Here is a 17,322-nt window from a genome sequence, read left to right as displayed (position 1 = left end):
TGGTGGGAGTGAAGAGATGGTACTAGCTTCTTGTTCTCTTATCCATAAAGGAGAGGGGAGAGAGACTGTGAGGGTGGGGGGGGACGGGAAGGTGGATGCAGATATATGGCGGGGGTGGTGAGGGGGGGGTGTGGAAACTCACCAGCTTTGGGGCTGTTGTCCCCTGAAGGGCTTTGTGTGGAGATGACTCCCGCTGGTGTTAGCAGCAGAGGCTATTAGTTCTTCTGGGTGAAGGCATGACTGCTGTGGGGGAGTTGAAAATGTGTGCGGGGAGCTGAGAGTGAGTGGAATCTGGTTTTCAATTTCAAGCACGGGGGAACCTCGCTAATTCGCACTAACTATAAGAGCAGGTGCAATCTACCAAATTCTGCGAATTAGCGAGTAAATGAGATCAAGACATACCCACTGCAAATATACATATTTATTTTGGCAAGTGTAGCTTAGCTTTGTTTCTGATGCTACCATAGCGTACTAATATCCTGTAGTACACTTGTAATTCAGTGAAGTCTTACTAACATGAGACATCACTATGTGTTTGTAAGTAGTTCAGCAAAGGGAGAATTAGCGAGGTTCTTCTGTAACTTTGTTGAATCAAAGAAATGAGATCACAGCAATACAATATTGCTTTGTAGTACAAACATACAAAACATTGTTTTTCAGAGTAGTGTGCAATCAATTTTTAAAAAAAAAAATCTCCGTGGATTTTTCCGCAGATTTTCCGCAGATTTCCAGTGGCCCCACTGATACCTTATCCACTCATCACCAAGGTTCGTTTACATTGTAGGCTTTGACAATGACTATGTTTACTGCTAGTTGCCAGATTTGTGACTCTTGTCCATCTGATTTTTTTTTTTTCCACTCATTAACATCAGACTGTCAGGTTTGGTACTGCAGAAGGACTTTATTTATCTCTTGCAAGACTGGTTGAAAACTTCTAACCTTCAGCTTTTCTCTTGTTCTCCTATGTCTGTACAGATGGCTGTTAATGCTTTTACTCCTGTCCCCCTTGTTTTTTAGGAGGATATAAATGCTATAGAAATGGAGGAAGACAAAAGAGACCTGATATCAAGAGAGATCAGTAAATTCAGAGACACACACAAGGTAGTATTCTTGTTTTTGCACTTGATACAAATTAGGCTTTTTCAAAATCCAAAAAACCACTATTATAAAATTTAGCAGTACATTGCAATATCACTTAAAATTATGTTTGTATTAGGTTTAATATACATGTAGCTCTTTACAAGTCAGAAAAAGACAGTTGCCACGTTAAAGTGGCTCATGACATCTTTATGCTAAGACTTTGATTGCTACTGAGTATTTTTCATTCTTCTCACTTCAGCATGAATAAAGGCAGCTTAAGTTGCTACACATACATTAAGTCAATATATTTATAAGTGAAGGCTAAACGGGGCTGCAGTATAAGACATACACTTGAGTGTGTTTCTCTAGGTAGATTTGTAACATTATCCAAGATTTTTAAAGAGATGAAACGTGAATTAAATTAAAGTCTTTTATTTTAATAGTTCTAAGTTAAGAGTGGGGGAAGATTAAAACTAGGTCAGTGGTTACCAGACTTACCAAACTTTAGATGCATGGAAGAACTGTAAATTCCCATAAAGCTAATCTATTCATTGACCCCCACCATTATGATAGAGATCATATGGTGACTAATGCAAGATGAAACTCACAGCTTGGAAAGTAACATGGAATAGGATGTAAGTATGAGTTTCTGTTTTTTATTATACTTATGGATGCCCCCTCAGAAAAATATGCAAAGGGGTAACTGGCTTGGAAATGTTTGTGCACATCAAGTCCCACCCCAGGGTCCCCACTTACAGAAGTTTCCACTAATGCTAGTGCAAATGTGAATGTTTCTGCTTTGGAAAGTGATTCTTGCGGATCGGAGAGCACAGCTATGCATGTGATGTTCTTATTTTAATGTTTAGCTTAAAGTTGGTATTAATTTTTTCCCAACAAGATTGGAGTGGTCCTTGGCCTAGGGAAGTATCCACAAGCTGCTCTTTTGAGCACACACTTTTCTTTCAAAATACCCCCACATCAACATTAAAGAAAATGTTGAAGATACAGCAAGGTGAAGTGTGCCCATGTTGTTCAGCTTTACCACATGCAGTCACTGGGGATGGTACCATGTTTTCATGCAACCGTATCAGTATGAGCACAGGTGACTACATGTTATTGTATGTACATGTTTTCAGTTTTTCTCTTGACTAAAGCTTTGCAAGATTGAAACCTGGGGGAAAAAAAAAATCTGGAAAAAGTCAACCAAAGAAGCTCAGCAATTGAATGTGAAACTGGTTAGTGGTGAAACTTCAGTAGAATTATGTTCAATTCCAAGCCCCGTGTTGTCACTGATACTAAAATGCAAATGAGTAGTACTTTTTTTTAAATTGCAAACAAAACAAACAAAAAACCAAGCTTCATTGTTTCAGAAGCTGTTGGGCATTTCACTGCCCTCGATTTGTATTTTTGGGGGGCTATTTTGGATTTCTTAACATCAAAAATCAACTGGAAGTAGTCATTGTGTATATTGGATATGTTTAAAAGGGGCTGTTGAATCTTTAGCAGCGGGCTAGTGAGCACAGTGAACCTTTGCATGTTTTTGGTATGAGTTTATAAACAATAACGACAGACTGTCAGGGTATCAGCATTGCAGGGGGCGTCCATTTACAGCACGGACGAGTCTGAAGAGAGCTCAAGGTAAGATTTATAATTCTTCTACCTGTTCATTTCTGTTCATTACTTCAGTTTATCTGATACTGTTCCCATCCCATTACCCTGTCAGATTCTTTTATTTAGGTTTACAGAAGTTGACTGAGGTCAGATTTTAATAACAAAATACACCCGTTTATTTTTTCAATTGGATTTTAAGGAAGTGGACTTGAGAAAAGGATTTTAATATACTAAAACTTGTGCATGTGTATTTACACTTCTGTGAATATATTTTTAATAAAAGAAAGAAACCCACTCTTGAGAAATCTCACCATAAACAAATTTTTGAGAGTGGTGAAAAAGCAGGAGTTCAACTAAAGAAATTTCTATTGGAACATCTAAGATAACCTGTAAGTATCAACCACTTCAGTATGTAAACTTTCTTTAAAAGTATATGAAATTTGAGGTAAGTTGTTTTTAAAAGTTGACAACCTAGTTTAAAATTTTGTCCTGCTGAGGTTTAACACTGTAAAGCTCCTGGATAATACAGTCCTTAGAAATTAGTTTTTCAGCCCAGTGTGTATTATAGGATCTAAGTTTTATTTTTTCACATCAGTTTTCTACAAATTCCTACCATTTTTAGTCCCTTTTTCCTTTGTGATTTCAATGTATCCAACATGGGTTTGCCTGTATTGTGTTATCAATGCAGCATAGTTTCACTGGATACATTAATCACTAGTGAATTAGCTTTATTTCTGTAATCCTTTGTCGGTTCTCTGGTCCCTGTGCCTATGGCAGAAGAACACTAATCAGGTAAGATTGCTTTTTAAAGTTGTCTTAAATGCTTTGTTTAAAAGAAAAGAACAAAAAAAAAACCACAAACCAGAGAAAATGCTGTTTCATTGTTCCAGTTTTTAATTTCATTTCAGTGATGGTAAACGTGGAGCCAAAGGGGATAAACCTGTTTATTCTGCTCAATATTTGTTTAAAAAGTGGTATTCTTGCATCCATCAGGTTGAAATTTGGTATATTTGGTTGTTATTTGGTATATTTGTGAACCGTGTACTTGCTCTTCCTCCCAGAAACATAGCTAATAGGCAAGGTTAATCCAGTGTTGGCGGTCCATGTCCTAGCACAGCATCTGTAAGTGAACACATAACAATTGCTTCCAAGGATGGATTTATCTATCGTTCTGTTGATGTATTTTCTATTGTCTTATAGGAATTCTGGTCATAAGAACTGTTTCTATATGAAAAAAGGGGCAATTTTGTACAATTTTTAGTAAAACTGTAGCAGGTAACCTTTAGTTTCTGTGTTTCAAAAGAGCTATTTCCAACCTTTTTTTAACTGTCTCCATCTTGCAGTGGTGGAAGTTAAGATTCCATTCTGCAGAGTCCAGTTCTTACCAATGAACACTTAGAACTTTTTTAGGGAGGGAAAAGGGGAAAATTGACAGTTTTCTTCACTGTTTAACCACATGCACCGTGTGTAAGTGGATATATTTCTTTACCCAAGTTTTCATCTAGGATGGTTTTGGTGTGCCAAGACTTTTTGGGAAACAACTCACTGTCCCAGTAAGCATTCCACTGAAATATATTTTCCTAATTAAATGGAGTTAATTTTATCAGCTGGAAGTTCACTTTACTTGTACCCAACTGGCTTATAGGGCCAGTAGAATTTGAGTCCCACCTGAGTCATGACTGGTAGTGCACACTGAATGTGCAGTTTAGTCAGCTCACAATACAAGACCAGCCATACTCTGCTAAGGTTGGAGATTGCTGGTCTGTGTAGATCTGTGCTTTTGCACAAAACTTAGTCTTGTGATTGCTGCATTTTGATTTCATACTTACGAGTTCCAAAAAATACCCACCAAGCCCTATTTAATGTTTTAAAATTAGTGGCGGTTTTGGTATTTCCATTACCAGCCTTGTGTGTTGCGTCGGGAATATCCAGTTTGTGTAACTACAAAATTAACTATGAAAGTTCTCTTGTTGGTTTTTAGAAACTGGAGGAGGAAAAAGGCAAAAAGGAGAAAGAAAGACAGGAAATTGAAAAAGAACGCAGAGAAAGAGAAAGGGAACGGGAGCGTGAACGAGAAAGGAGGGAGCGTGAAAGAGAGAGGGAACGTGAACGAGAGAAGGAGAAGGAACGGGAGCGTGAACGGGAGCGAGATAGGGACCGTGACCGAACTAAGGACCGAGACAGAGACCGCGAACGAGACAGAGACCGGGACAGAGATCGTGAAAGGAGTTCAGATCGCAAGGATCGGAGCAGATCAAGGTAGATGTACTTCAGCTAGTATTTATTTCACTTTTTCTTAGTGCTGTTTACTAAATGCATGTAGTTCAGTAGATCAGATGCCATTCAAAAGAGAATGATCCATGTGAAAGATCAGAGTAAGAGCAGGAAGTCCAAACTGGGAGAATACTTGACTTCCCCCCACAGCACAAGAATATAACAACTTCAATATGCAGTAAGCAACTCTCCAAAGATGATATAAGCATACTGGTTTTATCTCAAATGTTGCCTATTTTTCATTATTAGCTTTATTCCTGCTTAAGGTTATCTTATGTTTGTGGCATTTCTTAGCTTAAGCAGGTTTTATAATTGCCTTTGTTGGATTTCAGGGGGTTTTGTTTCAGTTGGTTTGGTTTGGGTTTTTTGTTTGGATTGTGGGTTTTTTTAGTAAAAGTAAGGGAATTACTCGTTCAAGGTGTAATTAATCATAACATATATCAAATGTTGCTTTCACATTAAATCATCTTGTCAGAAGTGTTGAAATTGTCTGTAAGCCACATGAAATATTTGTTAAGGATACCCTTTATTTCTGGTAATTTTGGCTGTGCAGAACTGCTAACTCAGTCTCATAAGAAATTGCCATATGCTCATGCTTAGTTTCTGTAAATACTGCTATTTGATGGTTAGTGTTCAAACAATTACTTTTAGTGGATTTTTGAATACCCATCAGTAAGGATTGATTTTATGCCCATTTTTGTACCAGCTAATCATCTTCTACAACTGCAGAAGAAAAATAACTTCTGTTAATCATTTGATTGAATGGAGAGGCTCTCTACTGAACTTTTGGGGTTTTTCTTCCTTCAGAGAAAAAAGCAGAGACAGGGAAAGAGAACGAGAACGAGAGAGGGAAAGAGAACGAGAACGCGAGAGGGAACGGGAAAGAGAACGGGAGCGGGAAAGAGAGCGGGAAAGAGAGAGGGAAAAGGATAAGAAGAGAGACCGAGAAGAAGATGAAGAAGATGCCTACGAAAGACGAAAACTGGAGAGGAAACTGCGTGAAAAGGAAGCTGCATATCAAGAGGTAGTTAGAATTTTTAAGATTCTTTAAATAAAAAAAGTCTTTTGAGAGTTGATAACAAGTCCTCTAGTACAAAATGCATCATTCTTCTTTTCCTAAATGAGCTGGGGCAGAATATGTTTGTCACTTTCAAAACAGACTTTTTATTCGGGCGTTTTGAATAAAAATTATGCAGATTATTTATAGTATGGTTATTTTAAACAACAATTCAAACTAACTTTGAAGTAGTACTTCTGTTCTTAATGTTCTTGAGGATTTAAGTGTATTTTTTTTCTGTTGCAGCGTCTTAAAAACTGGGAAATCAGAGAACGAAAAAAAAGTCGAGAATATGAAAAAGAGGCTGAGAGGGAAGAAGAAAGAAGACGGGAAATGGTAAGGCTTATAGTTTGACTTGTAATTTTCTCTGCCTTGTTCTCTTGGTTCCATTTAGAATGGAACATTCTGCTGTTACATTTATGGATATTAATAGAGCTCTTATTTTGTATAAAGGCTGTGTGTGTTTTTATACAAAAAACCCAGTTAATAGACTTGAAACAGAAGATGTCTAGTAAGTGGGAGTACTACTTTAAAGTCTGAAAAACAAAGCCTAGTGGTTTGGTCTAATGAAGGCATAAGCATGAGAAGTAGGCAGCTGCAAAATACTATGGTCCAATATGGTCCAATCATCACATAGTATTACAACTGTAACTTCTGTCAGATTTGTGACAAAACCTACTGTGTGTTCTATGTCATTTAGGTAGAACTAGAACCAGTTTTTTTTTAACTTCCAACCTGCTCATGTGCCCAAACCTTTTATGAGCTATAATACAATATTCTTTAATGTATCTCCGCACTTAATAAATGCCTGTCCTTAGTTCATTAGTTGTGAAATTATCAGTTACCAATGTAACACTTGGAAGCTTTGTTGGAAAAGACACCTTTGGAAGATAGATAATTCTGTAATCTCATCATTTTGTGCTAAAGCATAAAGAAGTTATTTTAGGTTTTAGGAGTGTTATTTCACTTCATAGATTCCCAGACGAGAGATGTTGAGATAGTAGAGAGTGGGTTAGAAATCGCTTCAAAGCCTTAAATGTAAAGAAACGCACAGGGGAAAGAGGATTATAAAATACATTGTTTCATGTGGAATCCAGGTTTTCCCTCTAAATGCATGAGCGGGGGACAAAATGTTTGAAATTGACTCGATATTTTCCATTCCAAATCTTCCTGCACGCTGGCTGTGGATTGCAGTTGTAGAAAACAGTGTTTCATTTTGTGCTGAAATTACAGCCATAATCATAATTTGTTTCTCAAAGTCATTAGCACAGAAATATGTTGTTGTTGGTTTAAGGATATTGCTTAAATACAGGTTAGAAGATCCTAATTTAATTTCCCTTAACAAACTGAGGATTTTGCCCCTTTTATCAGAGGGGGAGAAAGAGAGGAGACACTTTCTCCTTTGTCCCCTACAGTGGGGCGAGTCTCCTCTCTTTCTCCCTCGCCTACACATTAATACCACATAAGCCTGTACCACGTGGTTTGTTTCAGTACCACAATAGGAGGGTGCTTATCCTAGGAGCACCCATCAAATTTGTTTCTGTGCATGACTGTCTTGAAAGCTCTTGAAACCAAGCAGTACTGATAAAATACAGTTAGGCTGCCATACTAAAATACTCAGTAGCAGACTTAAAGGATTTGGAGAAAAGGAACTTTTGACCTTCTTAATCTGTAATGCAAAACAAAATAAACCAAATAAGTGTGTGTATATATATGTGGGTGGGGATGTGTGTGTGTGTATATATATATATGCAAATCAGTGACACAGTACCGGTGGACCCTCTGGATGCAATACCAAAATTTTCCATTTTATGTTTGGAAAACTCTGTATTTTAGTTTAAAGCAGAGTAGATCTACAATTAACTTGCTAATAACATTAATAAATTTTAAACTCCTGGAAAGGAAACCAGAAATCCTTATTTATGTTTCAATTCTTTGCAGGCAAAAGAAGCCAAACGGTTGAAAGAATTCTTAGAAGATTATGATGATGACAGAGATGATCCAAAATATTACAGGTATGTCTTTGTATTCCTAACGAAAAAATGTCCATTTTTACTTTAAAACACAATTGTAGGGTTTGTTGGCAGGGGCTTATGGAGTTTATATTTGCCTGGTAATGTGGCACTGTAAGGTTAATGTGGCAATAATTACCTAATTATTTTTGTGTCACTTCATAAGTGGCAGAGTGAAAAGGGAAGCTCCTTACTTCTGCTGGTTAATGCTTGGGAGTAACTGCTCATTCTCATGACTTTATTTTTGTGAGGCAGGGCAGAAGTCAGTATAATGTCAAAACAAGTTGCAGGGAGCAGGGGGAAGGGAACAAGCATGCCTCTAAATAATTCATGGCAAAGACGCTGGAAATAATATGAAGAACCAGCTGGTTAATGTAAATGATTGGGAACGTCCTTTAGCATGGGATTAACTAACATTTGCATAAAACTAAATTAGCAGAAGGGGTTCTGGCCAAATACCTATAAAACTTGATTCTTTCCTCAAAGAGATCAGCAGCCACATGCTCCACTTCTGTTTAATGTGGTGGGGTAGATTCTGTAGAGTAAGGTTGAGACCTCGTATCTTAAGATTCTAATGTTACAAAAACAGAGGATGCCAGGTGCCCTTATGAATCTTATTTTCATTTAGCGGCGGATATATCTGCATGAAGTTTTTCTTATGTTATGGTATACAAGCCTCTCATTGAAATGTTGTCTCAATAAAAAATATGTATCTTTTATAGGGGTAGTGCTCTTCAGAAGAGGCTAAGAGACAGGGAGAAGGAGATGGAAGCAGATGAACGAGATAGGAAAAGGGAAAAGGAAGAATTAGAAGAAATTAGGCAGCGTCTTCTGGCTGAAGGACATCCAGATCCAGATGCGGAACTCCAGAGGGTGAGTTGCTGTTGGTCTGACAGGAAAACGAGTCCTTTGTATTCTGGTTGTATTGAGCAAAATTGGTGTAAGAGACCTGATATTTACTATTATCTCTATATGCTTTTTCCTTATAAAGAAGTCCAGATAGGCAGTAGGAAGGAGTTGAAAACAAATATGAATTAATCAGGATTCCTTACAAGAATGACAGTAGTTACAGTTCTTTTTCTTGACTAGCAGCCTTCTAAAGAAAAGGATCTTTTCAAACAGTACTGGTTTTGAGAGAGCTTCTATTTTTGCTAATTGTCTGTTTCATTGTAGATGGAGCAGGAGGCTGAGCGGCGTAGGCAGCCACAAATAAAACAAGAGCCAGAATCAGAGGAGGAAGAGGAAGACAAGGCAGAAAAAGAAGAAAAAAGAGAAGAGCCAGAGGAAGAGGAGGAGGAGCCTGAACAAAAGCCCTGCCTTAAACCAACTTTACGACCCATCAGTTCTGCTCCATCTGTCTCTTCAGCTAGTGGAAATGCAACTCCTAACACACCTGGTGATGAATCTCCCTGTGGCATTATTATCCCTCATGAAAATTCACCTGAACAACAGCAACTGGAGGAGCATCGGCCCAAAATTGGACTCAGCCTCAAATTGGGCAAGTTTAAGTTTTATTTCAGTCTTCCTTTACAGGATCAAAATAAAAATTGTCAAACTGAGTAGCCACATGGTTTTCCAAATATGTCGAATGGTTTGTTGTATTTATATTAAGTAGTTGTTATCCAGATGCTGTGCTTGAGTTGACCTATCCAGAAGATACATTTTATAGAGCTCTCTTCATCCAAAACCTCGAGGACAAAAAAGGAGGGAAGTTTAGGCATGTTCAAGGGCTAATTTTTGTAGGAATATTCTGAGCTGGGATTGGTTATTTTCACATGCCTTTCCACCTTAATATATCTGTAAATATCTCTTTGAAACTCATAGCGACTTTTCATTGGTGTAAGTATATGTTAAATTTAAGACCCTTCTAAAGAAAAATAAAATTAGATTTTTTTTTCTTCCTGTTAGAATATAACAATAAACTGATGACAGTTGTGAGTGAAATTTGAGCCTAGAATTCCTTAGTACTGGAGAAGTTTCCTGCATTTTAAAAAAATTATTTGTGAGCAGCAGAACTAAAAACATTTGTATTCCAGAAGGTTTGTGTGTTTATTATTTACTATTTTGATTAAGTTATGCTGGGCTGCACTTTGAGCTCACACTGTGTTATAGCTTGAATGATGAGAGACTGTATGGTCTTGATGAACGCTTTTCTTACGCATTGCGACCCTTCACTCTGTGCTCTGCTGAGGCTGGGGCTCACTATGGCCTTCCCTCAGAGAGAGTGCTAATTGGTTTCAAGGCAGAGAAAAAGACGCTATTTTTCAGATGGGTCAGTCATGAACACACTCCATTAAATATCTTTACCTCTTTGCCACTTTTGTAACAGAGTTTGAGAGATGAAAAGCCAGTGCCAGGCATTCATAGATGTTTATGTAGCATATAAAGCAATATTCCTCAAGTAATGAGGGAAGAGCAAACTAGTTGCAGTTGATTAATATGTTACTCTGCCTTTTGGGTTGTAGGTGCCTGCAACAGTCCTAATCAGCCCAATGCTGTAAAAAGGAAGAAACTTGCTGTGGATAGTGTTTTCAATAAATTTGATGATGAAGACAGTGACGATGTGCCCCGGAAAAGGAAACTTGTTCCCCTGGATTATGGAGAAGAAGATAAAAGCAATATCAAAGGCAGTGTCAATACAGAAGAAAAGCGCAAGCACATTAAGAGTCTCATCGAGAAGATACCCACAGCAAAACCAGAGCTCTTTGCTTATCCTCTTGACTGGTCAATTGTGGATTCAGTAAGTTGATTCATTTAACCATTTTAAAAAAGGCTTAATTTTTCCAAGTAAGCATTATAATTGAATAGAAAAGCAAGGTTACTGGGACCCCAAGGAATTGGAGTATCATCATCAAGAGGAGTCAAACTTGAGTCCTCTAGTTATTGTTCATACATAGTCCTTATTCTGAATTATGGCTGCTTTTTTTTTTGGGTTTTCCTCAAACTGCCACTACAAATTATCAAGCAGTTTTATGGAAGGAGGAGAGAAGACTGTAAAATGTTTGAGTGGCTCTCAGAAATACTTGCAGATGCCAAATCTCCAAGGGTTGTATCATTGATAGCAAAATGTATCTTCTGCTAAATAGCTGTTTGAGTCTTTTAGATACCTATTGGGCAGTTCTCACAACAGAGTGAAGCTTAAGGTAATCATTAATTTTGGTTTTGTGTTTTTTTTCCAGACGCTAATGGAACGTCGAATTAGACCATGGATTAATAAGAAAATAATAGAATATATTGGTGAAGAAGAAGCCACGCTAGTTGACTTTGTTTGCTCTAAGGTTCGTGTTTTCTGCATTCTCTGTGAAGTTAGGGCTTTGCTCCCTATTTAAAATGTGACAGTGACTCCTCTACTCCTGTTTATAATGGATTCTCTTGGTTTATCTTGGGGCTACCATATGAGAGGCAAAGCAAGTCCTGAGAGTTTTGTGACACAGTTGATTAGCAGAAAGTCAAAAGGAGAAGTTGAATGTTTTCCATGCTTACATTATCTATGGGTGTGCATATATGTGTAAATAAATGGAACTCTATGGTCTTGAAAGACAACTTACTTGATTCTGGAGAAAAAATTAAATACTTAACAGGTAGATGAGAAATGCAGTTAGGAGTGATACAGGGAGAATTTTGCCTTTGTCTTCCATTAGCAGCTTATTGTTGAAGGAAGGGAGTTTTTTTCTTTAAATTAAGAAAACATAATTGGAGATATAAGAATAGGATACAGGATATGTGAATCTCTGGAGCTTCCTGGAACTTGTTCCTCAGTAGTTGGCCATAAACTAGGACTACTATGATGGATTCCGATGCAGTTTAATGCTAATTTTTGCCATGACTGTTACTGGAACCTGATGAACTGCAAATACTTCTTGCACATGCAAAGCTTTCAGAATTCCTTGGACATAGCAGGATTTTGTCCAGAAATGTGTATAAGGTTTATTCTAAGTTTTCCATCTAAAAACATTTGTTTCTTTCAGGTTATGGCTCACAGCTCACCTCAGAGCATACTGGATGATGTTGCCATGGTAAGCAGAAATTCTGTAACTGATATACCTTCTACATTTTACTGAAGCTAAAAGTCAATTATGCAAAATAGCAAGAGTCCATAACAGAAAACGTGTTAGAAATGATTAAGCACATCATGCTAGCACAGGCATTATTTTGCCGTTACAGCACCTAGGTACAAATTACTGACCCCTCTTCAGAACTTCTCAGAAATGCAGAACAAAAATTTTTTGTCCCTAGTAGTAGATGTCAAAATCAACAATAACAGAACTACATCAGAAATAAGAACTTTTATTATTTCTCGTTCTTATGAATAGATTTTTATTAGCGGTTTAGTGGGTCTTTTCCTAATTAATGAGCTAAAGGTGATTTTCTGTAGAAAAGTAAAAGCTCTTTTTTTGCCTGGTGTTGGAAGAGAGAAACAGTATGAAATAATGCTACTGTTCCACCATGTTTTCATACATTGAAAGGTGAATAAAAACTAATCCGCTCTCTTCCTGTAAGGAAACTTGGAGGCAAAGTTGATAGGATCCACATGCATAATGCAAGATAGTAGATTGTTTTTGGTGTGACTAGTAGGTGACTTGGGGAACTTTGGAGAGATGCTGTGCACGCTAAAAGTTTGTATAGATTCAAGAAAAGCCTATATAATAAGTTCAGGGAAGAGAAATCATTTGAGGGTTTATTTAACAAATATCCAAGGAAGTTCCAAATTAAAATGAGCAGAGATTAGGAGTTAATTTAAAAGAAGATACCACATGTGAATGTCTTGTTCTTACAATATTTCCAAGCCTGCCATTTCTCTGCCTCTTCCCAAACCACTTTTGGATACTAGTTTACTGATGCTTCTTCCTGTAAGTGCTCAACAGCTGCACTATACAAATATGTGGTTAGAGCCTGGTCAACTAACGACACACAAACTCACCAGAGTTTCATTTGGTCCCTCTCTCAAGGACTTGTATTACGCTATATCTATTTTTTTCTCATCTATCTACAATTAGTCTTTATAACTGGAATGCATAACCTGAAAAATAATCTATGAAATGTGTATTTCCTACAGGTACTAGATGAAGAAGCTGAAGTTTTCATAGTCAAAATGTGGAGGTTGTTGATATACGAGACAGAAGCAAAGAAGATTGGCCTAGTGAAATAAAGCACTCTCCTTGCTTCTAGGGTTCCATTTCAATTTTGGGCTTTTTTTTCCCCCCATTGTTCAGAGACTTCGAATTTTCTCTGTTCTCAGAGACTTGAGACCTGTATTTTTTTATGTAGAAAATGTGAATTTTTTTGTCCTCTGCTCTGAGGCCCCTTTTACCCTTCTCAATTAGTTATCAAATCCTGCATTGGTTCTCTTTATAATATATGAGGTACAATTACCGGTATGTTTTATAAGCTGCAGCTACTGTACATGCTCTTTGGTAATTTTGTTATGTTACTCTGATTCTTGTAAATATTAAGAAAAAAAAATCCCTGTTTTGCAAAACATTTGCACTTAATGTGGAACTATATCAGTTACAGATGACAAAGGATTTTACTGCAAGTTTATCAGTCTTTTTTTGGGAGCATACTTCCCCTTTTTAATTTAAGAAGTGATCAAAATACAATTTAAAAATAAGTGTCTTGAGCTGTTTTCACAGAACAGCTTTGTGTGGTCATTTGATCTCTTCATCTGACTGGAAAAGGAGTTCCTTCAAACCTCTCTTTCTAATGTGAACCAGTAGTAATCTTGGTACTTTGTTGCCCATTAAGAGTTACTAATGAAGCTGGGAACCTATTCTCTTGCAGATGTTCTGTGTCTTTCCCAGAAAGTGCAAATCACAGGAAGTTTTTTATTTGCTCAGTTAAAACAAGAGCAGGACCTAAATTCAGTAAGTGCTACCTAATGGTTTTTGGGGGATTTTTTTCTGCTCGATTTCATTCTAGCCCTACCTACTATCCCTTCGGTCTCCAAAATAATCAGATGGCTTTTTTAAGAAGAAACTATTTTTAGAACTTTTTTTTTTAGTGTTTAGAAACAATACAAAAAGCCCTGTTTGGATGTAACTGTCTCTTAAAAAAAAAAAAAACCAAAAACAACCATGTAAACTAAAACATAAGTTGTCAAACAAAGGTGAAATCTTGTTTTTATCCATACTGTTAAACTAGCCCTGACTTTTGTTTTCTACTGTATGCAGTCTGTTGTCCACAAAAAGGGTAATATTTTCCTGCCTTGTTTGTATGTTTTTTTTATAAATAGACTGATATGGTATAAATGATGACATGTACTGTAAACTGCATTTTTTTTATCTCATACCTGGGTAAGAAGTCAAATCTATAATGTGCTGTGAGCTGTTTTGATTGCAGGAGGACTGTGTTCCAGGGAGCAAACGGTCTCAAAGTTATTTTTAATTTTTGAAACAAAATTCTTAATATCAAACAAATTAAGTAAAGGTGTTCCAGTATCTCTGTATTGTATTTAACTGAAGGATACAGGTTGACCTGTTCAGAAAACATAACTGTGACCTTGAGTTACTAGTTGTTTGTATCTGGAGAGGACACTTGAAAACACTGTTCTTAACAATTGGGATCGTGTATAGGTTCCACCATGTAAATATTTCAGATATTAAAAATGTATATATTTGATTTAAGGGTTGATATTGTTTTGGAGTCTTATGCAGCATGCAATTGTATTTAATACTGCTTACCAAATCAAGTGTTCCCAAATTAAGGGGGGGGTGGAGTGGGGTGTGTTTAAAACTACCTCCTGCTTATATCAGGTGACTAGAAGCCTGCAAATTTAGATGTGATCCCAGTATGTTCTTTCTCATCCCTGTGGTACTACACTACACACCACCAAATGTTCTTTTTTAACTTGAAGTGTCATGCTCAGATGTTACTTTCATGTTGTGCTTGAGTTTGCCTGAGACTGCTTTGGTTATGCATACTTACGTGTTGCAATTTTCCTATTTTTTTCTGCAACTTGATGGTTGCAACCCTAAGAAATTACTTCCCCGTTCTCCCTATACAGTTCTGCATCATCATTTATCAAAAAGTTTTCAAATTCTAAATAAATTCAAAGCTTGCTCTGTTTGTAGCAAATACAGAGAAGAGGGAGAGTAAACATCACAAATGCCTTTTGACCTGGTAAATGGCATTCTCTGTCATGAGTAGTAGTTAAACAAGACAAATGTGACAAACACATTGTAATGCCACTGTGTGACAGATTGCCCAACATCCTCATCCGGATTCTTCAGAGAAAGCTCAAGTTGTGAAACTTCAGTTGATTTCTGCCCTAAACTGAAGCTGTGTGTGCAATGGACATAAGCTTGTACTCTCCTAAGGAGACTAACGGTGCTGGGATGAGAAAGACATGTAAATTCTAAGCTGCAGTGTTAAATATCTAGGTAAATAAGTATATAGAATCATTGTGATATCATCAAAAAGTCAGTTTTGTGGAAGTTCAGGTTTTTTTCAGTAGTGGAAGAAGAAAGGAATGTTCACTAGATGAACTCTGGTTTGGCTTATTAGCTTTTCCTCTTTCCGTATCAGCAAGTATAAAGTCACTTCTTCTTTTACTGCAAGTTTTGTTTTTATGTCTCAGTGATACTGTATTTTGTGCCAGTGATGCTGGGGAGTATAACACAAGTTATGTACTGGTGAGGTTCCTAGCATAGAAATTAGCTTCTGTTTGTTAGCTTTCAACATGTGCTAACAGAATTATTTCAAGATAAATATGGAAAATCTGGGGTAGAAAAAGCCTTTTTTGCGAATATCACCACACTTCGCTCTCTGCATGTATGATTTAATACTCTATGGTAGGTTAGACACAGATCAAGAGAGTGCTCAGAATGGGATACATGAGTAAAGTACAGATGTTGCCACCAGGTACTCAGTACATCATGACATAGTACAACCCATACTGTGAGGGAAAGTTCCAGAAGTTCCACACGCTGTGTAATGAAAAAATACCAGTATTTACACAACAGAACTGGATGTACTTGTTTATCTGGACCTTACAGTGGAATAAGGCTTTAAAACTTGACATAACACATGCTCTTACTCTCCTGATAATCATTTTGTGTAACTACCTTTCAGTGTTTGGAATATGTCAATACAAAAAGTATCATTTTTCTTCATTAATATGCACTGAAAAGAAATGGGAAACAAGGAGCAATTAAGATCCATTACCAAGAAATATATATTTTTATATTATCTTCTAAGTTGGTGAGAGTCTTATTTTGTTCTTAGAGTATTTAACCTGCTCACCTGCTGATTTGGTCTTTTTAATCTTAGCTGTTTCCTTCTCTTTAGGCAGGAACCAGTACTAAAAATAATTATCATGGCTCTAAATGTGAGCAAGGGAAAGGCCCTAAACAGTGAGTTTAGCTTCTTAATGAATTCCTGTGTCTTACCACTAATGCTTTCCTATTACTGAGAGAGAATTAGACCTTTCATGTTCTTATTAAACAGGGTCGCTAGGTAGCTGCTTGCAGGAGTAGTATTTTGGAAAGTGGATATGCTGAAACCTGCAAGCTGTTGGGTTCTATATTACAATTGAGTCATGCTTTTTCATATTCTGTACATTATCTGGTGTAGGAACATTGAGTACAGAATTAAAAATTAGTACACAGTCATGCAGTGTGAGCAGTATAAGGTATTGTTTAATAGACATTTTATTGTAGATCAAACTGATACTAATAATATAAAATAGTTTGGTAGAGCTGTGTGCCCATGTTTGGTTGAGTTTTTTGTTTGGCTTTTTAAATTACGAGTAGTTTTATTTATGGTTAGTAGTAGTTTCTCCTTTTTAAAAAGTAGTTTCTCCTTTTTAAATTACGAGTAGTTTTATTTATGGTTAGACATCACTTTCAGTCTAAAAATGGCTTCTTCTAAATGCATTTCATATTTCTGTGAGCTATTGAAAGTCAGTTTGCATTGCAATACTTACATCAAAACTTTTAGGTGCAATAGTTCTGTCCCACTTAATTTTAACATAGATTTTCCTGTAGTGTAGTCAAATACTGAAATACAACATTGTTTTAAACATGCAGAATTGCATGGCCCCTTAGATTTTACATTTTTTATAGAGTGGTTCTATGTATCATAGCATTTGCTATATGTTACTAACCCAATTGATATGCACTTGAAAAGGCATTGTGGATAATACTTCAAATATGGATAGCAAGGTGAGTTTCAAATATAGAATTGACTTTTTTGTTTTTTCGACTAACCAGTCATAGGTGAACTTGGAGGCTTCTTGAAAAAATACCACATTGACTTTTAATACTGTTATTATTTTGAAATATAAATGTC

The 17,322-nt window shown here is 36.7% G+C and overlaps 1 protein-coding gene across 3 annotated transcripts in view; it reads left to right on the top strand.

The window, feature by feature from the left end:
* The window catches only part of RBM25 (RNA binding motif protein 25), a 32,891-nt gene extending 18,239 nt beyond the window's left edge, over nt 1-14,652 (top strand). For 2 of the 3 annotated variants that reach the window (XM_054635965.2, XM_054635966.2), the window contains exons 8-19: nt 714-767; nt 1,018-1,101; nt 4,673-4,950; nt 5,773-5,989; nt 6,269-6,358; nt 7,964-8,037; nt 8,757-8,907; nt 9,208-9,532; nt 10,500-10,774; nt 11,214-11,312; nt 12,003-12,050; nt 13,091-14,652. In XM_054635965.2, coding sequence (XP_054491940.1) covers nt 714-767; nt 1,018-1,101; nt 4,673-4,950; nt 5,773-5,989; nt 6,269-6,358; nt 7,964-8,037; nt 8,757-8,907; nt 9,208-9,532; nt 10,500-10,774; nt 11,214-11,312; nt 12,003-12,050; nt 13,091-13,183 — 1,788 coding nt within the window. In that variant the 3' untranslated portion in view covers nt 13,184-14,652. The remainder of the gene's footprint in view (nt 1-713; nt 768-1,017; nt 1,102-4,672; nt 4,951-5,772; nt 5,990-6,268; nt 6,359-7,963; nt 8,038-8,756; nt 8,908-9,207; nt 9,533-10,499; nt 10,775-11,213; nt 11,313-12,002; nt 12,051-13,090) is intronic. The other variant, XM_077180252.1, reaches the window with a different exon arrangement.
* Nucleotides 14,653-17,322: the final 2,670 nt, after the last annotated feature.

The sequence above is a fragment of the Agelaius phoeniceus genome, chromosome 6 (genome assembly GCF_051311805.1).
Source record: "Agelaius phoeniceus isolate bAgePho1 chromosome 6, bAgePho1.hap1, whole genome shotgun sequence".
Classification (NCBI taxonomy): Eukaryota; Metazoa; Chordata; class Aves; order Passeriformes; family Icteridae; genus Agelaius; species Agelaius phoeniceus.
The sequence above is the reverse complement of the archived record's forward strand: the minus strand, read 5'-3'. Positions and strand labels throughout refer to the sequence as shown.